This window comes from Hippocampus bargibanti, linkage group LG13 (assembly GCF_051943395.1).
Source record: "Hippocampus bargibanti isolate YZ-2025 linkage group LG13, ASM5194339v1, whole genome shotgun sequence".
NCBI classification, from domain to species: Eukaryota; Metazoa; Chordata; class Actinopteri; order Syngnathiformes; family Syngnathidae; genus Hippocampus; species Hippocampus bargibanti.
The window spans coordinates 9,241,809-9,268,823 of record NC_142746.1 but is presented as its reverse complement, the minus strand read 5'-3'; the positions used below and the strand labels follow the sequence as shown (position 1 = coordinate 9,268,823).

The window sequence follows — 27,015 nt, the reverse complement described above, 5'->3', positions numbered from 1 at the left end:
TGCTTTTATGTTTCTGTTTTTATTGATGTCAAAATACGAAGCGTATACAAATGAGTCTGATTCAAATACAGGGAGTCATTTGTTTTCTAATAACTTTTCAACTTTAATATGCGGCAGAAGAAACGATGTGTTCAGGCACTTGTAAATTGGCTCTGAAAGGACACACAAAAGAGTGGACGGAGAGTGGGAAAAAAAAGACAAATGCACACTTTCCTATTCTGATTGTCTCTCTCCCTGATGTGTGACACCACAAAGGGGAAATTTTTTTTAAATCACCGCAGATGCAATGTCAGGAGGTAAAAAAAAACACACCAAGGACGCAAAAACACAGGACGTGCGAGACGGACTCAAGGAAAAAGGACATCCTCAGCCGTTCTGGACTTCAACTATGGTAGGTGACATTTCCTTGGCACCACAATTGGGATGGGGGCTTTACTTCCTAGATTTTAGTTGAGTCGGAAAAAACACCACCCCCAAAATAAAACAACATCCATGTCCTTTTAAACACTATAGATATATACTATACTAAATATATTTAGGTGAAGCCTTTATGTCAAATTGATTCCAGCGTTATGTGTAAAAAATATTGCAATATCAATACAGTATAGGTATACCAATATCAGATATCAAATACAGTATCAATATACCAATATTGGCGCAGTACAGAAACACCAATACTACTGTATATCAGCGCTAAATTTAAACACCATTATCAGATATCGGTAGAGTAAATATCAGATACCAGTAAAATGAAGCTATGCCAACATTATGTATCAATTCAGTATGGATATGTAATATCAGATATTGTCCAGTATGGATCTCAGGCACCGGATTTTAATAAATATCAATACTGTATCGATGTATCAGTCAGGCATCCTACTGTATCTATATGCTCATGTCAAATTAGTCCAAATATGGCAAATACGCTAACAATAGTTATCAGTACTGCATCGACGTCGCCTAATAACACAGTATTCATACACAGCTCTCGGGACTGTGTTGGTAGGCCAATAATAGTAATGTTGTACGTGATTATTTTTTTCTGACACCAAGTGTCTTTTTTGTAATGGATGAAGTTAAAAATATGCTTTATTTTAATCAATATTTTTGGGGGATGTCTTCATGTGTTTCTGTAGCTTAAGTCACATAAGTGGCCAACGCAATTTATTCTTCCAATATGTTGATGAGTGCAGAATTGTGATGTGTATTTCATAATGGATGAAATTAAATCGCAATGGTTTGATATAATTTGGTAGCCTCAGTATTGCCTCTCTGCTTTTTGCAAACAATAGGGTGCTGTTCATTTTTTCAAGGTGCAATCTCCAACTATTGCAGCAGTATGTGGACACCATATACTTTTTTATGTACACTGAAAGCAATGCTAACACCTGACATAAATATTTCAATATTTTGCCACCTCCCAAGGTAAGTGGTGAAAATATACAGTATAAGTTAAGTTTGTTGGGATTTGTGGTTTTAAGTCGGTGCCATTCTCATCTGACCAGAGCCGATTGTACGTCGCAGATGATTCTTATTTTTCTAGATCAAAAATTGTTTTGACCAAGTTTGGCACCTCGTGTTACGACTTCTGCGAAGGATATCAGAAATATGCTCCGGATTGTTAAGGCAAGTGGCAGCAAAAAAAAGCCACACATTTCTAATGCTGAATTCCCAAGAATGGCAGAATTTCCAGATTTTGGTGGTTATATTTGAGGCACCTTTTGAAATAATAATCCGAACAATAATCGGCAAGTGTGACTGGAGGCACCACAAGTGAACCACAAAGCCAAATCCTCAATTTTTGTTCTGCTGGTGGATCAGTATCATGAGAACATAAATAAAATCTTTGGGATATTTTCAGTGGTAAAATATAGACTCGCATGTGAGGTGTAGTGTCTCGATCGCAACAGGGTTACCGGAATAGGGATGTAAATAATAGAACAAAGAGAGTACAGTATTCCCCCGCATGTCTTTGTTTTTGGAACCAATCATCTGTTGAAAAACTCACAATCATTGTTTTTGTGCTCAGGCCAAAGCCACGTTCGTTTCATATAAAAAATATTGCTTTGGTGCTAAAGAACTATGTTGAAGTGACGGGAAGCTTTATGTAGTCAAGCTATAGCCCTGTCTAATCAACAAGTAGTGCTTTAACGCCACCTCGTGGCATCAATAGGCGATTCTAAAGCTTTTTAGGGGTAAGTCAATTACTACGGACGTCAGCTTATTTGCAGCGGGGCTCGGTCCTCGTATCCACGGGGGAACACAACATTTCAAATATTCGGATGCCAAAGTCAGTGTACAAAGTATAAAGTACCTGCATATGTGATACATATATGTTCAGCTATAAAACAAAAACAGGAAATAAAAGGCCCCCTTGAAAAGGAGTACTGTCTCTCGCCCGGAAATAGAGCACGGAGAGACAAGACGAGTGTCTGCCTTTCGGGGGAGCTTATCTTCCCAGGCCTCTTAAAAAATGCACCAGTTTTTTCTTGACTTTTTGGCTTATTTCATTTTCTGGAATTGTCAGGTGATCAAGCAAAATCTCAGCGCTTTGTCCCCATCCTTCCCTGTGCTTGCGTTGGTTTGTTTTATGACATTCGTCCTTTCAGCTGAGGGCCTTGTGTCGGCCCCCGCAGCAACCGCACGCTAAGCCCGCCCGGTGACAGGCATTCAGCGGCGGATACAAGCAGAGGCAGGGTGCCACCAGAGACAAACCCAGCAGGGCCATCCAGCGCGTACCCAGCCGGCCTCCTTCACCCCCATCGCAGGAGCACGGATCCGAGTAGTCTCCTTCCGGGTCAGACATGCAGTGGTAGAGCATTGTGTCCGCCAGCCACATGCAGCTGACCCGCCGGACGCAGCCCCGCACAGGGTCCGGAGCGTCCTGGCACCGGCCCCGCCTATTCTCGGCCACCAAGAAGGCCTCGCCGCAGTGCTCGCAGTGGGCCCGCTGCGAACCGTCCTCCTTCCGGCCCTTCACTCCGTTGGTGGACAAGGACGAACTGGGCAGGAAGGACCGAGGCTGTGTGGAGACCACGGAAAAGCCCTGGCGGTAGGACCCACCGTGGTGGCCCTTCACGGCGAAAGGTCCGAGAGCCGGGTCCGAGTCTGAGGGCACCAGAGCGGGCGCCAGCGGGTACGTGTAGTCGTGCTTCTGTGCGTCTGTCTTGGCAAAGTGGACGTAGGATTCCGTGTCATCCACCTGGATGAACTTGTCACGCATGGTGGCGTGGCGGTAGTCCTCGTAGCCCGTGAGCCAGGAGCGGTCTGACGGACGCGCGTGAAGCCGCTCGCTGACGCGGTCACTCGAACGCTCCCAACTGCGCTCGCGCGGGTTAATGCGCACGATTTCCTCGTCCTCCTGAAAGGTGACATGGGGGAGCCGGGACAGAGGCTGTGGAAAGAGGCAATATTTCAACACGCTGATTCTCAACCGTTTGATCAAGACCCCAAATTGGGCCTTGGACAGAAGTCTAAAACAAGCTCTTCACTTTGTTCTGTTGAGGATTAACCCAAATTCCAACCTGGTCGAGCAGGTAGTGGTCCGAGAGCCGGTATGATTCATGGAGGTTGTGGTGATATCCCAGCATGCACCTGTGCCTGTGCGGAAGAGGTGAGGACTCGAGCGGCGGCAGGCAGCTTTCCAGCTTCTGGGAAGAGGAGTTGGACGAGCTGTCGGTGGTGTTCTAAGGAGGGGAGTGGTGGGGGGACATACAAACACAGGATTCGTCTGAGAAAAGCGGTGTCATTGGATGCAAAAAAAAAAAAACAACAACAAAAAACACAGTTGCTGGGTGGGAGGATGTCGCGATTTGACAAGCAAAAACAGGAAGGCTCCACTCTGATTGGGGAAAAACAGGAAAGGAGAGCTTTTGTTTTTCAGTCTTTGGCTTCCTCATTTGGAAACGGGGGCAAACTCTTCAACGCATCTGCCCACGAACAGAACCACGAAACCAAGGAGGTAGTTCTTAACGGCTCAGGGGGAGGACGGATGCACAACACTGATGGATGTGGTTACCATGGAGATTCAATTGTTTTTGTCCCTACCCTTTTGTCCTCACTCAGGTTGCATGTTAATAACTCGAAGAGTGACGTTCAACTAACGTTCCTTCACGCAGCACGAGCTGGCATTTATTTAAACCCCAGGTGTCAAGGGCCGAGGGCCAAATCTGGTCCATCACGTCATTTTATTCAGCCCGCAGTCATAAACTGTAGCAAACTATGGAATCTGTCCACAACTAGCAGCTACTTGAGGCTGAGTGGTGAGAATCCTCTCCTCGAATAAACTAATGCTTGCCAAATAAGACATACAAATAGCACTGTAACGAAATTGCAAATTCTGAATGAAAGGTGAACGGCTAGCAAAAACACCAAGTCACACCAAGCGCGAAACATAGACAGAGGAATGTAAATATAATTTTATTACCACGAGTCCTTTTTGCAAATTATTTTTGTATTTTTATAATTCTCGCAATCGCAAAATATTAGCGGCAAATTTAGTGTTTTGCCTTACACTTTTCTTTAAAAAAAAAAAGCTAATTTGCTCCATTTTTTACTCCAGGTAATGTTCTATCGCAAATTTACTAAAGAACAGAAAAAGGCAAGAAACATGTTTTATTCCCAGTGAAATAAGAGTTTATTCTTTCTTTTGGTATGTCCGATGATTCCGTTGCCAGAGAAGAAAATATCCCGTGGATTTGAAAAGATCTGTCATCATGCACTAATATGACTGCTGATATACAGTACGAGCAAAACTTTACTGCTAGCAGCGAATGAGTTAAATGCCTCTGTCAACAATGGTTAGTCCCTCTATTAGGAGCACATCCGATTTGGGGTCAAATCTCTTGGAAAAAAGGCAAAAAGCTCATTCGTTTGACAAATGGCTTTGGCTGGGATTAGCCGTGGTTGACATTCCACTCAGCTCTCTGGAGGATTGTTCTCATGATAGTTGCTCTGGAGGGGAATTCCCTACAGAAGCCTGTTGAGAAAGCCACGACGGTGCCTTGAGTCAATTAAAAAACAAAACAGCCCAAAATAAAGACGGAAACTTTTTTTTTCAAACACCATTCAACAGTCTCGACTCCTCAATTTCGTTGGGTTCGCATGTTCACATCACCGATGCCCTGACAGCTTTTCGGCCTTTCTGCCAAAAGACCACCAGGGCATCGCGCCAAATAAAAATGTTGGCCAGACAGCGCACATGTCTGGCCACGCAGCACGCGGACCGATTGATTTCAGACAGGCACACGAGAGGTCAGCCTCAGCAGTCACAGGCATGTAAGGGGGACCTCGCCATGTTCCAACTGACGGGCACGTGTTTTGAGATGCAGGTCATTTTGTGACGGTAATAAGGTCTAAGGATGTGTCCGTTTTAGGTTTTTGAGGTCAAAAACACCATGGAGTGCTAAGTTGTCCCGGTTTGTCATAGTTTTGCCTCAAGTTTTCTGGAATCTTTTCCAGAAAATGTGTGTGTGAGAAGTAAAATCCTTCCTAGCTTCAAAGTCAACTGTGTAATGATTTTTGAAAATCTCAAACCATAACAAAAAAATGTGATACATTTGTGACTGTTGAGGCTATTCGTGAGCTCGTCATGTGTTTTACAATTTGTGTTAGCGTTAAGATAGAGGAAAGCAAAGTTGTGGTTGTTTCAAAATGTGTAATTCTCTTTGTTTTATGTTTAATTGGACGTTGACCTTTAACTCATTCACTGCCATTTCCGAATTCATAAGGGAATTGAAAATATGACGTGGAGCGCCATTCCCAAATTTGTTCTGATTTTGTTTTCTCTTCCGGGGTTTGCCGATAAAGCACTGGTCGGACCTCTGGCAATGGTTTGTCACTTCCACGAGGGGGTAGCATTTCGTACAGCCGCCTCCATTCCAAGCTCAGATAACTCCAGACCCATATAACTTAGGAATGAACTATTTTTTTTCTGATGAAAGAAGAGAGTCTAAGGTTTCTAATGCTGAATTGAATGTTTATGTATTCCTAAAACTCAATATTCTGTGGGTCCTGGAATTTGAGTGAAAAATGATAAAAACTCTGGCACTTGAGTGGACAAATTTTGTCTGGCAGTGAAGGAGTTAACTTAGAGGCATCTAAATAGCTACAAGCCTAATTTACAAATAAAGTATTATTCACTATGCAGCAAATTGCCACTTTTGTGTTGATTTCAATGACCATTTAGTTTTCGTGTCTCAAATGTAACAAAATCGCCCGAACGATTAAGCACTGCAATTTTAGCGGGGCTTATTTGCGACGATCCAATAAAAGCGACTATCTTTAAAACAATGTTTCTCGCATGACACATCTGTTTTAGCCACGGTGTCATTTTCACCCCTTCGGAAGTTATTCCTAAGAATGATCATACGGACAAACTGTTCACCTCGAGCGCTTTGATCCCATCCATCTGGCACACGGTGAGGCCTGAACTCTATGAATTATTTGCCAGATTTATATGACCCAGTTATGTTTGTGTGCATGAAGCCATACCCGTTATATCCTGGACGCGTTCCTGAGCAGCGTTCCCCACACGGACACAGCCATGTTGAGAATCTCAGCCCCCACGCCCCCCAAACCCCCACTCCTTTGCTTTCTTACAAAGCCCTTGCAGAGCAGACGGCCAAAAATAACAAAACTTACTGCCTGTACTCTGGCCTGCGAGGCTACGGCTAATTCAAAACAGGATCGGAGTGCTTGCTCTGCGAGCAAGGTTTAAGAGTTTCTTTCTGGACTCTTTCCTCAAAATTCCAATTCTGGATACTTCCGAATGAGTTTCCAGGCTTTTGAGTTGCCCTGCTGAGACAAACCCGGAATTGACCCCCACCACCACCCCAACCCTGTCTGTCGCATCCACTGTTACAAACGAGACAAAATAGAGACGGCGAGACAGAGGAGACGTTCTGAAAGGGGGGAGGAGGAGGACGAGGAGAAATCTTTAGGGAAATATGCCCCCCAGCTCCTATCCTTCTGCTCCAATGACTGTAAATCTGCTGCCGAATTTTGCGCCATCCGCGACTGCACGCTTGCGTCCTTCCACCACGCCGCTAACTTTGGGAGAGAGGTCATTAATGGAGGCTAAAAGCAACAACACAAAATAGGTTAACAAAATTGAAAACCTCACATTATGGTGGTCCCGCGTGTTATCGAGGTTTGACGTTAGCAACCAGATGACATCACATTTGGGTCATAGCGATTAAAGATTTACAGACACTTAATCATCGATTACAATAATGCTAATTTCTATTAGCGTGTCTATGATGCTTTTGAGCTGTATATGCTACCAGAAACTGAAATTTTATTTGCATTTCTATTCTTTTTAACTCATTTACTGCCATTCCCAAACTTATTCGGGAATTGAAAAGCATATACATGGAGCGCCATTCCCGAATTAGTTCGGGTTTTGGTTTTTCTTGCGGGTTTGTTGTCGATAAAGCGCCGGTCAGACCTCTGGCAATGTTTTTCCCTCCCACGAGGGGGCAGCATTTGCATTTGTACAGCCACCCCCAATTCAAGCTCAAATAACTCCAGACCCATATAATTTAGGAATTAACTCTTTTTTTCAGATAAAAAAGAGAATCTAATGTTTCTTACGCGGCATTGAATGTTTATGTAGTCCTAAAACTCAATATTCTGTGGGTTCTGCAATTTGAGTGAAAATGACAAAAACCCTGGCAGTGGAGTGTATACATTTTTGCACACCGTCTGGCAGTGAATGGGTTAAATTCTTTTCTTTAAAGGAATCAACCGTTTGAATTTGTATTCATTTATATTGATTTGTTGAAAAGTTCGATGAAAAGGTTTCTTCAGCCGTCATCTGTACTTCTTTGAAGGTGTCGAACGTTTCGCTTCTCATCCAAGAGGCTTTGTCAGCTAACTAAAATTTTGCTGGTAGCTCTGGCCCTATATATATCCCTACTGTCCAGAGGTGGCGGCGCCAGACCTCTGCTATGCTACTCAAAGGTTGGGGGGAGCAGATGACTATTTCCTCATGCTACAATGATTATTTCTATTGTGCTGACTGATTATGTTCTATAACTGGCCTGATTGCCCCATTTGGGCCAAATTGATTTGCTGTGAGGAATTGTGCTTTCTCACAAAATGTCCCCTTTAAAAATAAAAACGCAGCCCAATCGTTAGAAGCATTGCGAATTTCTTTTTACCTAGTGTTGCAGGCTCCCTCGACAGCTCTGTCAAAAGCCTCTCTCGGCCTCTTTGGGTGTTTGTGTGCATCTCTGTGGTGGCAGTACACTCCCAGCAGAGCACCTATTAGTCTTGGCCGTCGTAGACAGCCAGAGTCCAAAAAATGAACCCACGAGGCACTTCCCCTCATAAATCAGCCTCCCCGCACTAAGCTGAGAAACAGCTGCGAGCCGCTCGTTTGCACGCTGCCGCTCTCTTTTTAAGCCACCTGAGCGGGTGGAGGGGAGGCATGAATGGTGGGGGTGGTGGTGGGACAGAGTAGGTTGGGGGCGGTAGGATGCAGGAAGTAACCTCCTGACCTTGCCTGCTGCTCTGTGTCAGGTTACAGGAAGGGGGGGGGGGGGGGGCCCCAAGCACGTTTTATTTTAAATACTCCAAGCAGCTCTGCCGTTTCCCCGAGTTAAATGAAAAGGAAACACTTACAGTGAAGACGTCGTCGTCGCCTAGCTCGCCTTCGTTCTGGAGTGCTGTCGAGGAGGTTGTGGAACCTTCAGGATAGGGGGGAGAAGAAAGGTCCTGAGTTTGACACGAGTCGTTCACGGCTTGCTGCAAAGGTTTGATTTGTAAACCTAGTTCCGATTAAGTTTGGATGCCACTTTTTTTGGGACAGTAGTCACAGGGCATATTACCATTTGAAGTCATAAAATCTCCTGGGAAAACTGTTTGCAATACAGCTACACGTATTGCATCATTGATGCAATACAGCAACATATAGCAATATACATTTTCTTTGATACTTGCACTATGTACAGTTTTTTATGAAACATTTTTGCACATTTACAGTATACATCTCAGTCTTCTGACATTTTTACTATGCCTAGATTATCTCGTTTTTTTTCCTTTTAACCCCCCACCCCCTTTCAAATTGCCAGTTCGTGACGTCACGCCAAGACGTCTTGCCTTGCTCGAGAATCAAAACAATGGCTTCAGATTCGGAAAAGATGCTTTCTTGTTACTCATCCAGTTATGAATGATTCAAATAGTTCTCAAGAGGAAAGCATACATGTTTGCAATCGATTGAAGAATTTATTCCAGTCATTTTGATGCATCTGGAGAGAAAGTGTGTGACAAACTCTTTACGTCTGTGTAAGCTCTCAGTCGTACAGGAGTGGTCCATCGATGAGAAGGTTTCTTCAGCCGTCATCTGTACAAAAGTGAAGGTTTCGGACGTTTCGCCTCCTATCCAAGAGGCTTCGTCAGCGAACTAAAGTCTGACTGGTCGTATCGGCCCCATTTATATATCCCTAATGTCCAGACCTGGTGGCGCCGGACACAGCTATGATAGGTCCCTACTCTTTAGTACTCACAGTACCCAAAAAAAGGCAGAAGATGGCGACAAAGCTCCGTGGAAAATGTCTCCTGGGAAGTTTTGTCAGCGAACATCAAATACACCGTAGAAGTCTTGGCGCAACACACAAAGATTCACCATCGCGTTATTTATGTTTTCCTTCTAATTTTGCCATCAACACGAAGTTTTCAGACCAAACAAAGTACCGCAAAATGCATTGAGGTGATGCAAGGTATTTCCTTTCTCAGTCAGGGGCGTTCCTTCAGTGACGTAGGGTGAGGACTCGTCACCAACTCAAAAACAAGACTTCCAGAATATTCAGTGCGAGTCTTAAAATGTAAAATATACCTATATGGAATCTTTGTAAAATACGCCCAGTAGAAGTCATTTGAAGCTATTTTACAAATTATGTCCTTTAAAGGTTTTCCTATTCTGATATATATATATATATATATATATATAGTAAAAATATATAAAAAAATACATACAATAACGATAGTACTGCTTATTACGATACTACTTCTATGAACGCAAGGAGAAAATTTACATGCCGCAGGATCGGATACATCGATAGTCCGGTTATATCGATATTTTTTCCGACTCCCGAGAGTATCGATATAACGAGACTTTACTGTATATATATATATATATATATATACACACACACACACACACATAGACGGATAGATATATGTATACTTCTGTAGCATATTTACACTTGTTGGAATTTTAATTGTTGACGCAGAACATAGGTAAGATGTCAAAATGGTGTCCTATTCGTGTGTGTGTGCGTTTTTTTTCCTTCAAAATTTCTCCTTTTCATCTGAGCATATCCAATTCTCATGATTTATTTTTTTCACCTTTATCACCTTCCCGTATATCCCAAATGGAGGGAGGGGGGAACGCCCAAACAAATACAAAACTTTTGAATTGCATCATTCAAACCATGCAATGTAATTCCGGCCTGAAGCACATCCAGTCAAATCTCTGCTTGATTAATTGATGAAGGCATCTTCCACTTTTACTCGACAACGCCAGCGTATCCTAAAAAAGTCTTAATTGCCTAATCGCTTTGGTCACTTTTGTTTTGGTTGCAGATATGCAAAAAGGCCACATGTGCCACATATCGAATGCTAAATGTTGTAAGCATGCGTTCGAGGTTAAGGCGCAACGTACCTTCCGCCAAGTCCTCAATGGCTTTCCGCACCCCCCGGTCGAAAGCCCTGGCGTCGGCGGGACCCTGGAAGGACAGACCACACCTCCGGTCCTCCACCTTCCAGTGGTGAAAGGTGGGTGTGGCAATGGTGTATACCAAGTCCTTCCTCAACGGACAGTCCATTATCACCTGTCAATCAGTCAGGAGTGCGGTTGAAGGGATTTTCATAGCTGACAAATTTTCATCGGAATTGTAGGTCGAGGGAGTAAACTCGGAAGTTAACTCATTCACTGCCTAAATGTGTCCACTCCGGTTCTAGGGTTTTTGTCATTTTCACTCAAATTGCAGGACCCACAGAATATTGTGTTTTACCACTACATAAACATTCAATGCAGCCTAAGAGACCTTAGACTCTCTTCTTTCATCGGAAAAAAATGAGTTAATTCCTAAGTTATACCTGGAGTTGTCTGAGCTTGAATTGTACAAATGCAAATGCTGCCCACACGTGGGACGGTAAAACATTGCCAGAGGTCTGACCACCGCCTTATCGGCACCCCGTGCAAGAAAACCCAAAACCGAACAAATTCAGGAATGGTGCGCCACTTGATGCTTTTCAATTACAGAATAAATTTGGAAATGGCAGTGAATGAGTTAAAGTGAAAGTTGCCTCTGAATTGGATTTTATGATTATAATTTCTAGATGGTTGAGCTGACCAAAATATAAGACAAAACTAAATTTAAAACCAAATGAAATGTACATATTTTGGCTGCATTTTTGCTTGTTATATACAGTAAAGTCTCGTTATGTCGATATAAACGTACTATTGATATATCCGTCCTGCGCCGAACTGCATTAAAAAAAAAGGGGGGGGGGGCAATACGTAAATGGGGATCTTTGATATGGCATGTAATTTTATCATTGGGTTCATGGATTGCATATCTAGCATGCTTTTTATACAGTAGTGAAGTGAAAAATAAACATGCATAAAATAAAAACGGCTTTACACTTTTTAATGACTATTTCCTTTCAAAAATGTAACCAATGCAAAATCCTCACATTGTTCTATACAAACGAAAGCACGAACGCCAGCATGTACAAACATATGAAAAACAGTGATTGTTGCAAGCGATAAATATATCTGAATACAACACAATTAAATACATGGATGGAAAACAAAAACTGCAACGTTTACATTATTTACGTTGCTGAAGTATTCTGCGGTACGTCGAACTCTTTCGCGATAGAGGATTTGCTCCTTGTTGGATTCTCCTCGACAGCCACTATTGCCTTGTACTTCGTTCCGAGGTCACAATTCTTACGTTTCCCATTGGTTTAAATTGGTGTTGAACAACAGTACTGTATATAAGCTCTGCTACGCCTTTTTTATTGTGCTCGCGTAAGACAGTTCAAAACACGGAAGCTGCTAGATAATGGCGTCTGCTACACTGCGCAAGACACGGGAGCTGGTCACGTGACCAACGGCGCGACCGATATAGATTTCGATAATGGTGGTACTGTATAGAAACCCCTAAGCAAATAACGATTCACCTTAAACTGCTTTTGTATCGATATAAACATAGCAAAATGGCCGGCGGGAGATGAACAAGAGCACCATAGTAACCGGATTATCATAATAACCGTGAATTGTAATAAACTGAACTAATTATACATAAAAAGATTAGAAATTTGACGGGAAATGAAAATAGTATCGGAATAAGCAGTATTATCAATATAACCAATATCGATATAATGAGACTTTACTGTAAAATGTGTTACACAATGAAAAAAAAAACGAAATAAAAATAACTTAATTGTCACTCGTGTATCTGTATTGAAACTTTTGGTAAATTTACCCGAAAATCTCCACAGCTTTGCAACCACTGTCAGGAGTCATTTTGTCTTCAAAATAATCGGCAAAGACATTTTGTCTTAAAAAATAACAAAATAAAAAACATTCGTCACCTGTTTGTCCCGTATCCGCTCGCCCCGGATGAGGAACTGGCAGCTGCCAGATGGTGGTAGCTGGGGCCGTTCGGGTGGCCGCAGGCGGCAGACCCCCACCCTACTGAGGGCGCCCCCATCCTGGGCCAGCCAGCCCCCACTCGAGTCGTCCCGTGTCATGACCACCGCTTTCACACGCACGATGTAGCTGTCACTGCAACATAACAAGGAAAATGGTTCGGCATCTCTCTCGGCTATACGGTCCCGTGAGGGTGTGCAAAAATACAAGAAACATTTCAGCCACTTGAAGAAGTTTATGAGCTCCTTAATTTGGTTTGTCAGAGCAAAAGTTTTTCAAGCAATTTCAGACTAACAAAACACATCAGACAATATGAGACAATACATGTTTTTTTATGTTCCTTCTGTACAAGCTATCAACATATTTAAACTTCTTCAAACAGCTCAAATCGAAAGTGGCGCTTTGTATTTTTGCACGCCCTTGAGGGACTGTCTGCACAAACCAATGTATGTGATAATCGACATCTTCAATATGACAAGTATTTCTTTTGCATTGATATTTTTTGGTCACAAGAATCAATAAATATTAATTACAAACTCCTCCTGATGGTGTTTGCGGCATAGTTGCATGCTTTTTGATTGTGCTTTTGTATAGTAGTGGCGTTTGCATTGATTGGGATGCGATGGCGCTAATATTGAAAGGGTGGTAGGACTGGTATGTCCCCACTGAAGGCTTAGGAAACAAATGTATAGTTACTTGATAATTCTGGACTACCACTATTACCGGTAAATAATTTCCTGTACAAGTAATTTACATTCGATGAATGTTTTTCAGAAAGTTGGAACAATGATGGAAGCCAACCGGCGTCAAAGAATCCATTTTGAAGATTCCACTGAAAATGGCAAAAAAAAAAAAAAAAAAAGGTGGGCGTTGTTTAACATACAAACGGAAGAACCTGCGACAGTTTAGTCTACAGAGTTGACCAGTACAAAACAAAAGAGTTGTCATGTTCCAATATATGACGGTCGCCACCCTCTGTGGGGACACAAAGAGCTTGGTGCACAGATCTGACAACAACAGGAAGGAGGCTTTGTGTGTGTGTGTGTGTGTGTGTGTGTGTGTGTGTGTGTGTGTGTGTGTGTGTGTGTGTGTGTGTGTGTGTGTGTGTGTGTGTGTGTGTGTGTGTGTGTGTGTGTGTGTGTGTGTGTGTGTGTGCGTGCGTGCGTGCGTGCGTGCGTGTGTGTGTGTGTGTGTTTTTTAAAATGAACATGTAAAGTGGTGGGTGGATCGGCGCTCCACAGTTTGTCTGTCGACACACCGTCAGCCAGCCTGTCATTCAGTCACTTTTATGAATGTGCGTGGGCGGGAGCGAGCGAGCTGCTCTACCGGTTTCGCCACCTGTGCTGTGCGTGTGTGCATAGATGCGTCAAATCCGCCGCACTGGCTGTAAGCTAATTATATAACATCACACACTGTTCAGAACCTCCCTTTCTCTCTTCATCGCTCGCCCGCCCGCAGACACATCTGTATTTCCATTCCCGTCCATTGACATATACAGTAGCATCCACCTCCTTGCTCCTGAAACCTTAACTGAGGCTGTTTTCAGTCATAACGACAGGTCGTATAAATAGCTGGGGACGGCTTAGCCAGAAAACACATTGGGTTATCGAATAAATGCTTCATGTATCTCTCTCTTTTTGTTGTTGTTGTAAGATCCATGTTAGTTACCGTATTTTCCAGTGTGAAAGGCGCACCCAAAAGCCTGAATTTTCCTCAAAAGATGACGCTGCGCTTTATACGCCGGTGCGCCTTATACAGTATGTGAAGTCATATTGAGCCACAAAAGGTCTCGCAACTACTGTGAGCAGCCATCAACTCCATTCCCCCGCCCTGTCGAAGAGGTCATGCGCGGTCCATGCTTAGATATATAAAACGGCAATTTATTTTAATAATCTTTTGAAAGTACTTTGCAAGGTGCAATTTGTTTTTCACGATTTTGGTATAATTTTCCGTTTTTGGCGTAACAATGAGAAATGGACAATTTTGTTTTTTGCTTGTTTTCAAGATTGGTAATCTCTGAAAATTTTATTTATTATTGTATTGTGATTTTTTTTCAAGCTCATAAAAATTGAAAAAAAATAGCACACATATTAGTCTGCAATTTCTATTGTCATGTTTGACAGAAAAAAAGCATATGATGGCGAAATCTGACTGCTATGTTGACATTCCCTTTAGAGCAGCACCGTTTTATAACGGCATTCATTGAAGGTGTGCCATATAGTCCTGTGCGCCTTATATATGGAAAAGGTTTGAAAATACACCATTTATTGGTGGTGCGGCTTATATTCCAGTGTGCCATATAGCAGTGTTTGAAATAACGTCTGCCCGGATGACAGAGGCGTGTAACTTTTACGCTGGGCGTACAACTCTCTGCCCAGATGGCCGACAACTTTTTCCAGGTGAAAAGAAAAAATTGAAATATTTTTTTTTTCTAATCAAACATTTGCTTTATTGCAATTTCGAAATATTCGTTCGGGTTGAAATTTTGGAATTTCGGTTCGTTTGGCAATTTTTAATTTCGGTTTGTTTGGCAATTGACATACTCGGCATCCAATCAGAAGCCTGCATCGAATAACTTCACGCCCGGATTTTCCCGAGTGTTATCAGGTCAGGCATATCATTTTCAAAAGTAGCCGCACAGAGAACACAAGAAAAATGCATAAATGGTTTGGAATCAAGCCAAAACCTCAGCCCCAGAAGAGAGACTCAAAAGAAGCTAACAGAATTTATGACGCTACAAAACGTAAACGTACATTGAGAGCATCGTGGAAAAAGGAGTTTACGTGGCTTGCAGCAGACGACGCACTGTGCAACCTGCCGGGAAGTGTATGGACAAACGACAACTGGAGCAAAATCATCAGCAAAGGATATTTACGATAAATTAAGCAAGGGAGCATTTGTGGTAGGTACATCAATTACTTAATTTTAAAGTGTTGTTCTGTTATATATTCTGATTATCGATCCTTAATACTTTGCAACAATGTTTTTTTTTAATTAGTCATCTTACTGTGTTTCAAATTGCAGAAAATAGGGCAGGCAACTTTATGGCCGGGCAGGCAACTTTTCAATGTTGTCTGCCCTGGTGTCCAGTAACTTTTTGTCATGAGTTTCAGACACTGCATATACACTGGAAAACACAGCAGTTCCAAGATGCTGTTTTCAGTCATTTATTGAACAGTACAACCCAAACGCAACTAATTTCACATTATACTGAAACCGGTTAGTGTGCATTTTCCAGGTAAAAAAAATAAAAATACCATGCCATTGGCTAAAACATGTACTGTATTTTCCGGTATATAAGGTGCACCAGAGTATAAGGCGCACCCCAATGAATGGTGTATTTTCAAATATTTTCCATATATATGGCGCACCGGACTATAAGGTGCACCTTAATTGTATGAAAAAATATTTTACAAATATATAAATATCTAAAGGTTTTCCAAATATAAGGCACACCACATTGTCAGGCGCTTGAGTTGAGGACACAAGCTTTTTACAGGGGAAGCTAAATGCAGCTGACTTTTGGTCGACTTGAAACACACGTGCGACAGTTTGACCCCCCACCACCTTGCACTGGCCACCCACATGCAGCAATAACAGCAAAAAATAAAAATCACACATGCTCCAAAATACACAATAGTAGCTATCAACGCTACCGGTGATGTGGAAATGTCACATTTCGGTTTAGTCTTGTGACCCGTGTTTAAGAGCCCCTGTCTGATGACAGGCCCTGTAATCTGTGGTGGGAAGAGCCACAAGCACTACTTTAATACGCACGGTGGCCACAGCATGTCCATGACCAACATGCAGACAAACATGACAAGGATGCACGCAAACTTTTGCAGAGCTGGAAACTTAATTCTTTCCAGACCAAATGTGATGAGCCTTTTGCGGAGTTTCTGGACCTTGTGCAATTTATGAAAAGCTACGGTCAGGTTACAAAATAGAAGTAATCCATTTCCGGCATCCAACTTTAGCCAGATAAGCAACTGTATTGCCAAAACTGTGCGGACTATTTTAATATACATACCATATATAAAATAGAGAAGTTTTGAATGACTGACATTTTTTTACATAAACAAAAGCAAAAGGGGAATTTGCGATTTCAAAAGAATATTTTTTCCTGAGTTTAACTTATTCACTGCCATTCCCAAATTTATTTGGGAATCTTTTTCCATGTTAGCAGTTTATTCCAGCTCCAGCTGTTGTTAAAGCGGTATATAGACCAATATGAATGTATTCCATTATATTTTGGACAGACACCCTCATTTCATGCTCAGATGACTCCAGACCCATATAATTTAGGAACCAACTCTTTTTTTTCTGATGAAAGAAGAGAGTCTAAGGTTTCTAATGCTGTATTGAATGTTTATATAGTCCTAAAATTCAATATTCTCTGGGTCCTCGAATTGAGTGACAATGACAAAAACCCTGGTACTGAAGTGGACACATTTTTGCACATCTGGCAGTAAATGAGTTAATACCCGTATGACCTCAGAGTAATACGAGAGAAAAAAAACAAACAAGAAAAAAGACAACAAACAACAGAAACGCTGCTCCAGAAGAAAACAATCTGAAAGAGAGGGCGTTACTCATGTGTTCACACTCTCGCATTGCTAGTTTGGGTTCGAGGAGCTTTTCTAAAACCATCGCAGAATATTCACCTACAAAAAAAAGGAATATGTGTGACTGACTCATTGACAGCCATGTTGATAAGAAAAAAGGTGATCTATGAATCACATCTTCTAATTTAATCAGCCTCACCCGTCATCAGTTTGAAGGTCACCCGGCATGAGGAATCTCTATGCCGCGAACAGCCCCTTGCACCAAGCCATGATATGCGCTTGCCATGACTTACGACCATTTGTTTGCACTAACATGAGTGAAATGTATTGACCTTTTGACATATATTGACAAATGAAAATTGTTAAAAGGAAATACTTAAATTGGGTGTGACATCTGACTCATGCATAACTGATGGTGACCATAAAATAAATAAAATAAGGTTTGTACTGTATACAAAGGGTGGCGACACTTCCTCTGAATGGTGATGACACTCCTTGGTGTAACGGACACAAACATGCATACGCACAAAAGGTAGGCCGATCACAGCACCGCCCAAAGTTCATGCCAGCACGTCGTGGTGGCAACATTTCCTGTTTGATGCGCTTGCATTGTTTCACACCGTTGCCAGGCCCACGTCTTAAACAATGAAGCGCACATTGGCTTTCTTGACACGCTAACTGATGTTCCAATTACAATATAGGAATTTTGAAGACAATGCACCGTTGGGCTTTCCCCAAATTTAATTCAACTCATTGAAAGGCAAAGATCTGCAAGCGTGTTCAAATCATAATAAAAAGTGTTACAAAAGACACACATGGCAAACACTCCTCTGACAAATCATAAAAAATAGAAAAAATAGGAAAAAGGGCATTTAAGGATGTTGCACCTACTCTCCATAATAAAAAAAATACAACCAAAGCCTTTTGGCAATGCGGGAATCATGAAAACATGGTTTCAAATTTGATTTCGAAAAGTTATCCCCCCCCCAAAAAAAACAGACCACACTATGCAGATTATATGATTTGACGCAGCCCTTGAGCCTTGGGGGTGGCGTACTCCTTTTTATATATTATACAGTAAATATGATTACCATAATTTCTAATTCCTAATCAAAAGCAGCGGCAGCTAAATTTAGACAATAAAAACACGTGTGATTTTCATTGGTCACTTTGTATTAATACCCGTGTGTCTGCACCTTATAACATGGAATATTTGCAACAAAAAAGGTCATGCAGTATGTGAAAAAAAAAAATCAGTACCTTAACTCATTCACTGCCAGATGTGCAAAAATGTAAAAATGTGTCCAGAGCCAGGGATTTTGTCATTTTTACTCAAATTGCAAGACCCACAGAATATTGACTTTTAGGACGACATAAACAGTCAATGCAGCGTAAGAAACCTTAGATTCTCTTCTTTCATCAGAAAAAAACAGTTAATTGCTAAATTATATGGGTCTGGTGTTATATGAGCTTGAAATGAGTGTGGCTGTCCAAAATACAATGCAATACATACATAGTGGTTTTTTAGCGCTTCAACAACAGCTGAAACTGGAACAAAGCGTAAACATGGAACAACAGGAAATGCTGCACCCTGTGGAAAAGGAAAACATTGCCAGAGGCCATGGCCAGCGCTTTAGTGGCACCCAAGCATGAAAAAAAACCTAACACCAAACAAATTCACGAATTACGCTCCACGCCAGTGACGTGCGGTGAGGTTCATGGCTGGTGAGGCACTGACGTCATCACAGTCAGATTTACAAACATATGAACTCCACAGAGTAGCTTATTCACCATTTAATTGGCAACAGTTACCGTGTTTTGCTTAAAATGTCATGTCAGCATTCTTTATATAGTGTATACGAATTGTAGCATAGAAAAAAAGAATTAAAAAAACGTGATTATCGTGTTACCTTTACTTTAAGTCTCTCTGTCTCAATGGAGATCACTGCATGTGAAGAAAGTCGTCCTTGATCAGTCCTGTTCCGACTGTATGTTTTCAGTCTTTTGTGCTGAGAATGAGCGCTCCACTGATGCTGTAGTAGCTGGAACAGTGAGCACGCTTCAGGAATAGTTTCAATGAGATCCTTCTTGGTCAAAAAGCTGAGAAGCTGTCCAGGAGATTTACATTCATCCCTCACCGTTTGTGAGCTATACAGCCCGGTGTTGGTCTTCCTTTAATTATTATCTCCTGCTTTGATTGAAAGTTCAGTTTAGAAAATTCTTTCAATTTAGATATGTAATCCACCATTCTTAAAATAAGGCCAAGTAACACGAAAAAATGACTAGATGGTTGCACTTAACTTCCTTACTGTTTACTGTAGCTTGCTGTCACTAATTCTATTATTCTGCAGCCGAGGAGTCGCGAGAAGAATCTGTAATCACCAGCGCCCCCTGTCATGAGGCAGGAGAACTGTGTGCCTCACCTATGAACACAGTTTTGATTAAAATAAAGTAAACACTGTAGTACAGTGTTTATAATGTACAGTGACTCTACATTATATACACCAGCTAAACTGTAGAAATTTAGTTCATATACTAAAAGCTTTTGAACACTTTAATAGCGATATGCAGAGGGACAGCAATGCGGTCTCACTGCAGAGCAAGCCAGCACAGTTAGCATAGTGATTGCGCAATCCTTGGTGAGGCTCAGCCGGCTGCTGCCTCACCGCTCGTCTCCACTTAGTATTTGAACGGTGAATGTGAAAATTCAGCGATTTTGAAAAAAAAATCCAAAAATGGTGAAGTTAAAAGTACAAATCACTAACTAAATATAACTGTAATTTATTTTGTCATTTGATATTTCCATGATGACAGGTGAGGCCCAGCCTCATCTGCCTGCCCTGACTGCACGTCACTCCTCCACGCCATGCTTTTCAATTCCCGAATAAATGTGTGAATGGCTGTGAATGAGTTAAACATCAATAGACAACACACACACATTTCTCTTTCTGTAATTGGCCAGCTGTAACGCAACTGGGTTAAATCTATTGCCTGGTACGATGCTGAAATTTGTCAATTAACCGGTAAAATCAAAAAGTCACACACTGATAACAGAAAATTAAGTAAATGAAAAGCTGCCGTATTCTCTCTGCAAACAGGAAAGAAACAGAGAAATTAAGAAAAAAGAGAGGGAGAGAGGACAGAGAGTGAGAGAGAGAGTGATGGGGAAAGGAGGAGATAGAGAGAGGTGAAACGAGTTTGTTCCCAACTATTGACATGCACTGATGCCTCCCGGGGGAAGCTGTGATCGGCTTCCTGCCAATCAGAAGCCCTAAATGGAACTGGCTCACATGTTTTAAGCAGAGCAGTCGCTCAGCCACTCATTCAGTTGGTCAGTCAGATGCGTTTGCCGTCGACATGCACGACAGGGGCTTGCATTGACGCTCTATGAGGAGACCCTACAATGGTTTTTAAAAAACATTTTTAGGGGCCCTGGTCCCACTTCTCAAGTCATAAACGCATAGTTTTCATCGCCGCCTTTTAAAGATGGATTCCTTGGCGAAAAAAATCTGACAGTTTTCACTCGAGAGAAAAAAAAGTCGTTTTGGCTCAAAAAATAAAAAATGGCTTTTGTTCCAAAAAAACTTCATTTAATTGGGCCAAAGCTAATTGGTTTTTTAAACTGTTATGACATAAAAATTGACTGCAAATAATTTTGTGGATGACCAAACGAATGAAGCTCATTTTGAAATTACTCAACGTCAATTTAATAAAGGCGGGTGAGCGTGTCAAACAGGAAATTGCGTTTGTTTGTTTTTTATGTCTGCAATGTTACACTATATCTGATCCGTTGAAATCAAGGTGGAAATATAAGCTGATTGCCGATAAAGCTCTTACAAGTAAAACTCCCAATGATGCTTGTTATCCTCTTGGAATTGAGCGGGTAATAAGTTCAGTCCAGCTACGTTGTTTTTAAATGGAAATCAATGAAAAGTGAGAAGCATTGGAGATTCAAAATATAAACATCAAAGACAGTTACAAAACAAAATGCCACATGATTTATTTAGTTATTTTCCCAGCAAGCTGAAATATCGAAAAAGAATCCTACAAGATCAGTTTTGGAATGCACTCCCAAAACATTAACGGTATTGTATAGCGCACATGTGTCGAAGTCAAGGCCTGGGGTCCAAACCTGGCCCGCTACATTGTTTTATTCGGTCTGCAAAAGCAAATGAAGCATGTCAAGTTGATCACTCAAGTCTGAACCAAAATTTGAAATTGTCCCATGTAGACCACAATACCAAAGCTACAGTGTGGCCCGCGGCAAAAAACGAGTTTGACACTCTTGGTATAGCGTATGCTAACAAATTATTTTTTTAACGTTAAATTTTAAATCCACACACAAGGCTCAGCGAGAATTTCTTTGCTCGCATGTGGACATGCAAACGTAGCTTCATGAGAGCATTTTAAATTGTCATTCAAGTGTCCCTGTGTACAGAGTTGAGTTTTGATCTTTGTAAGATGTTTTTTTAGTGAAATGTTGGACATTAGTGTCACAGTAGCGTTTATTTGAGTATTTATAATTTCTTTGAGGTGAATGTTTGTAGTTTCGCTCGGTTTGTGAAGGTTAAAAAAAATGCTGAGAGGTGATTTTGATGAGGACGTTGACCCATAACTCATTGACTGCCAGACGGTGTGCAAAACTGTGGCCACTCCAGTGCCAGGGTTTTTGTCATTTTTACTCAAACCCACAGAATATTGAGTTTTAGGACTACATAAACATTCAATGCAGTTTAAGAACACTGAGACTGTCTTCTTTCATCAGAAAAAGAGTTAATTCCTAAATTAGATGAGTCTGGAGTTATCTGAGCTTGAAAAGGGGGCAGCCGTACAAAAGGATGCCCCTTGGTGGGAGGGGAAAACATTGCCAGAGGTCTGACCAGCGCTTGATCCACACCCCACCCCTCCACCCTCCCGCATGAAAAACCAAAACCTGAAGAAATACGGGAATGGCGTTCCACGTCATGATTTTCTATTCTAGAATAAATTGGGATATAGCAGTGAATGAGTTAATTGACAGCATTTTTAAAACTCTTATTCTTCTGCTTTTCCTTTCGGCTTTTCCCGTCAGGGGTCACCACAGCGAATCAGTCCTCCATCTTCAGAGGTTTGATCCGCATGTTTGTTTTGGCCAAGCTTTTACATCGGATGCCCTTCCTGACACAACCCTCTGTATTTATCCGGGCTTAGGACCGGCACAATAAGACACTGGCTTGTGTCCCCTTGTGGCTTATTAAAAACTTTTTTTGTCCAAGTGTAAAAAAATAACTCCAGTGATACTTTTTGTCACCTCAACACAACACAACATTGTCCTCCTTGCATTTTATAACTTGTCAAGTTTGTTTACATAAACAGTCGGAAGTTGCGGTTTTAGCTTGTGGTGGCACTTTTGGACATAAGTAAGCCATCTGATATTCAATGTGATTTCCGGCTGTGCACTTATATAACCCAGAGTGATTGCGCGCGTGTTCTACTAACTGACAGTTTGAAAAAAATACTGCAAAAAAATCCTCAAGGAGTAATTTTGAGGCAAGAAATGCAAAGCGCATGATACACGTACTTTGCGACGCAGCTAACCACGTTTTTTTCTCATTGTCGTCCTAGCAAGCCACCAAAGCCAGCAAAATGAAAGCTGACGCAAACTTAGAGCTATTGATATGATCCTGTCAGCTGATGAGCAAGGTTGATTTTTTTTAAATCTATTTATTTTTATGAGAAAGAACAATCAGGCTCCGTTGTTTGCTTTTGAGATATAAACAGCTCAGGCTATTATATAAAAGCTGTGATGAGTACAACACAGGAAACACTGTTACCATGGATCCGTTCCACATGATAGTGTGTGTGCAGAAACACTAAGGGTGTGTGTGTTGGTGCGGTATCCTTAAATTGTTCGTTCAAAGGCCTTTATTGCGCTGAAACCATTGAAAACGACACAGCGATCATTTGGGGGGGAAATCCGTGGAAAACATTAGTTGACTTTGTTACGTAGCTGGTCGTCAGTATACAAGGGCATCTGTATCAGCCAATTTTCTTAAAATGTTGTCATTTCCGATCAAAGTGATATAAGCCCAACATATGCACAGCTAGCTGAAAGCACTTTGCTTTAACAGTTGGTGCATGAATTTGCCGGTGCTATGGCAAAAAGCTTTGTATTTTTGGCCCCTTTCTGTCCGTGAAATTTTCTAAAACGTTGCTACTACATGAACATGAACTAGCTAGCTATGCTAGTCAATAAGACATGTATTTTGTTTAGAGTACAGTCAAACTTGTTTACGAACTTCTCTGTTATCGACCAAATCGGATTTCGACCAGAAAATTCTAAATTTTTATGTCTCAGATTATGACCGAAAAACAGTTTTCGACAAAATTGAGCAAACTTGAAAACGCCACTCGACTTCTCTCTTACATAAGGAAGTGACGCCTCCTCGTGTCACGTCCATTAAGAGCAGACATGCTTGTTGTTATTTATGCAAATCTGACTTTGTTTTTGTATTTACAGTATGAACAGTGCATTAGCTCCTAATTATGGGCTAATAAAATAGTTTCGGATTCAGAACAAATGGCTATTCAAACAGCCTTCTGGAACGGATTATCGCCAAAAACCGAGGTTTGACTGTATCCTGATGCTTGGAGATTGGTTTTTGACATCTGTGCATAAAATGTTACCAAAGCATTCTTACTACAAATGCTGACCAATAGAAACATGAGGAACATAACAATCTTAGCGAGGCAGTTGTGGTGCGGTTGATCAACAGGACCGTCTGCTATGTGATGAGTGCTTATTTTGTTTGGTGGGTCGGGGGTGATTGATTTCCTTTCCGTGGGATTCAGACTGACCTCAGATGAATGTCAATGGGCACCTTGGTGACAAATTACAGTCAAAGAAACAAAAAAAACAGTAATTGCAGCTGTATTTGTAGTATGTTACATGATTTCTTAATGGTCCTGAATCAATTAGGGCTTTGAAATCTAATAATCAGGTGCTATTTTTGTTGTATATTTAGAAATGTGGTCACACACCCATGTCTTAGAGCCTACATGTTTGCTGTTTTAGCTCAGCAGTTAATGCCCCCCCTAAAAAAAACACAGTTAGCATGTACGCTATACAAACTAGAATTATACAAACAGGATGGGTAGCCAGCCAATCGCAGGACTATTTCCACTCATATTCACACCGATGGATGATTTAGTCTGCAGTTAACCCTAGCATACATGTTTTTAGAAGGTGCAAAGAAACCAGTGTGTATATGTAGAAAAACTCACACAGGCATGGAGAGAACATGCAAAGGCCGCACAGGAAGGCCAAAGCTTTAAGGCAGATGTGCGAAGCAGTTGGCCACCACGATGCCAGAAATAACTCGCGAAACGTATGCGGCCAGTGTTAATACACAAGGACACGTTGTAGAACTTCACGTTTAAACAGTTTGCGAGCATTTTCTACGTTTACAAGCATGAAAACTTTCTAGTATGCTAGCTAACAAAATAGCTTGATATCTGAGGTGATTTTGACTTAATATGTTAAAATTTTCTGTTTATTAGCTTAAAATACATAATTTGAAGCCTTGACGTTTGTGTGTTTGAATTTACATTCCGTTTACACGCATTTTATGTAACTTAACATTTAAACATTAAAAAAGGCTCACTTGACATTTTCCAGCTAGCTCACAAGTGAAGCCACTTTAGTAAACGTTCCATGATAACTTTATTAATACGCTGTACAAAACCTTTTTAATTTTGCATGACAGTGGGATCAGACGTATGACAGTGGGATGTTGTGCAACTTCACATCTTAAACGAAACAAAAAATGTTTTTGTTAAGTGTCCAGGATATCAAATGGCAAATAAGAATGATCAAACACGCATTTTCGAATATGCGTTAGAAATAGAATACAGTATAGATTTTTTTTATTTTGACAGAAATGTATGAATGATTTAGTTCGGTCAAACCTATGGTTGTGCTAATAATTTAGCACCGGGCTACGAGGCTAAAGTCCCTTTCCACGGAAGGGTCGCTCTTTCACCGTTACACCCGCGGAGCCGATTGTGGCCGTCGGGCATGAATGGCGAGACGGATCAGGAAGGTTTAGAGGGCATTTATGAATGAGGCAGGCGTCACGCTACCGCAGCTCAAACATCCTCAACCGATGGCCTTCGGCCCCTTTGACAGCGCCCCCTGCCCCCACACACACTAACGGGTAGTTGGTTCCCACAAACACACGCGCGTGCACACGCACACTCACGCAGGCACACGTATCGACACTGCAGGGCCAAAATGGCGAACCAGCACAACAAACGTTTCCATGTTGGCTCGTCAGAGAAGCCTCATGGATGGTCGATGAAACGAGGCGTTACAAGCATAGTGACGTTATTTCAAATAACACAAGCATGCTTAATGTGGGCTTGGTACCAGAAAGTGGGCTATTTTTTCTACCGTTTTTTTTGTGAATGGGGGTATGCAAATGAAGTACGATTGAGAAAGACATGGCGGATGAGGCGTATCGGATATCTCATATCCTGTGAGACTTCCCCTTTCGGCTAGAGGCACCACGCACACACAGATTCACGCACACACGAAGCTAAAAAGCAAAAAAAAAAAAAAAAAAAAAAAAACACACACACACACGAGCTGATAGGATCACACTGCGGCCTTTTCTAGCTTTTGTTTTATTTGACGTAGCGAGAGTTCCAAGCACGCTCAGCCGAAGGAAGTATTTGGAAAACGGGAGGTAGGGAGAAGTGCTGGACGATGATCCTTTCACAAAATGTTTCCGATCCACCCACGCTTCCCCTTCTCCTCCCCTACCTCCACTACCTCCTCGTCGTTTTTTCTCCAAACACAACATGTCCCTTTTGAGCTACCCACGCAGCCAGTATTAAAATCTATTGTCTTAACACCGCGGACAGAAGGTATTTATAAAAGTAGTCGAGACCAAGTTGAACACGAGAGGGGGTGTAGTGCGAGACCGCAAAGGGGGGTAAAATGGAGAGGTGGTGGAGGGGGTGTTAAACGGTTACTTACTCGTTTGGGTGTGTTTCTTCTTCTATCATGTTTCCTAGCTTCACCTCAGGTCATATAGCGCGGCGGGTGCGTTCTTCTTCGGCCTCGTCATCGCGTCGATCCCCGCTACAAATCCGCATTTATTACCAAAGTATCCGACTGGAAGTCTTTTGTGTGCAATGCGAGCCGCCCCACTTCACCTCCCTACTCTTCTCCCTCGTCAGCCAGCTGCTTTTCGATTGCAAATGTTGGGCCCCTCTCCTCGCGATGTGCTCCAACTTTTCAGAGGGCCAGCAGGTAGTGTTCGCCCGACCAAAGCTCCCCCCCCCCACTCAACCCCCCGCCTCGCAGGACAATATGGACTCGCCCTCAGGTGCTGGGTCGTTGTCGTTTTTTGCCCCTCTTGCTCCCCCCAAAATATCCTCCACACGACGGTAGTTGTGATTATAATCGCGTCGTAGTCGCCGTGGGGTGGCCCCGCCAGAGCCCCATCCCTTGCGCTGCTACTCCATGTTGGTTTGCAAGGGAGCCAGGCAAGCAGGCAGACAGCCCGAGTGTCTCCGGCGATGCCGGGGGAGGAGAGAGGGAGTTGGAGGAGGGAGCAGGGCGGAAGTTGTGACGTCGGTCTCCAGTTTGGTGTAGGCAGGGGCTGCAAGCCACATGTCCCTCCACCCCCATTCAATAGCGACCCATTTTACGTCCACGAACCCCAATATAGATGACTTTGTAGCTCATCGTACATAAATTATAATTTGATTCTCTTATTACATGCACAGTACTTATCT

At 42.1% G+C, this 27,015-nt stretch overlaps 1 protein-coding gene across 1 annotated transcript; it reads right to left on the bottom strand.

Moving 5' to 3' along the window:
• spred2b (sprouty related EVH1 domain containing 2b) lies at window positions 1-26,784 on the bottom strand. Its single transcript, XM_089012158.1, has 6 exons — window positions 26,252-26,784; window positions 12,610-12,802; window positions 10,667-10,835; window positions 8,626-8,690; window positions 3,525-3,686; window positions 1-3,394 (listed from the first exon to the last, which is right to left on the bottom strand). The coding sequence occupies exons 1-6, from the start codon at window positions 26,278-26,280 to the stop codon at window positions 2,606-2,608; spliced, it is 1,407 nt and encodes a 468-aa protein (XP_088868284.1). The 5' UTR covers window positions 26,281-26,784; the 3' UTR covers window positions 1-2,605.
• Between the last annotated feature and the right edge of the window lie 231 nt (window positions 26,785-27,015).

What these genes read in the sequence shown, in the direction of transcription:
- spred2b (XM_089012158.1), bottom strand. Translation starts at nt 26,280, where the DNA reads ATGATAGAAGAAGAAACACACCCAAACGA. An exon ending in GCGACGACGACGTCTTCACT is followed by an intron (nt 3,687 to 8,625) that starts GTAAGTGTTTCC and finishes TCCCCTCCTTAG; the next exon opens with AACACCACCGACAGCTCGTC. An exon ending in ACCACTACCTGCTCGACCAG is followed by an intron (nt 3,395 to 3,524) that starts GTTGGAATTTGG and finishes CTCTTTCCACAG; the next exon opens with CCTCTGTCCCGGCTCCCCCA.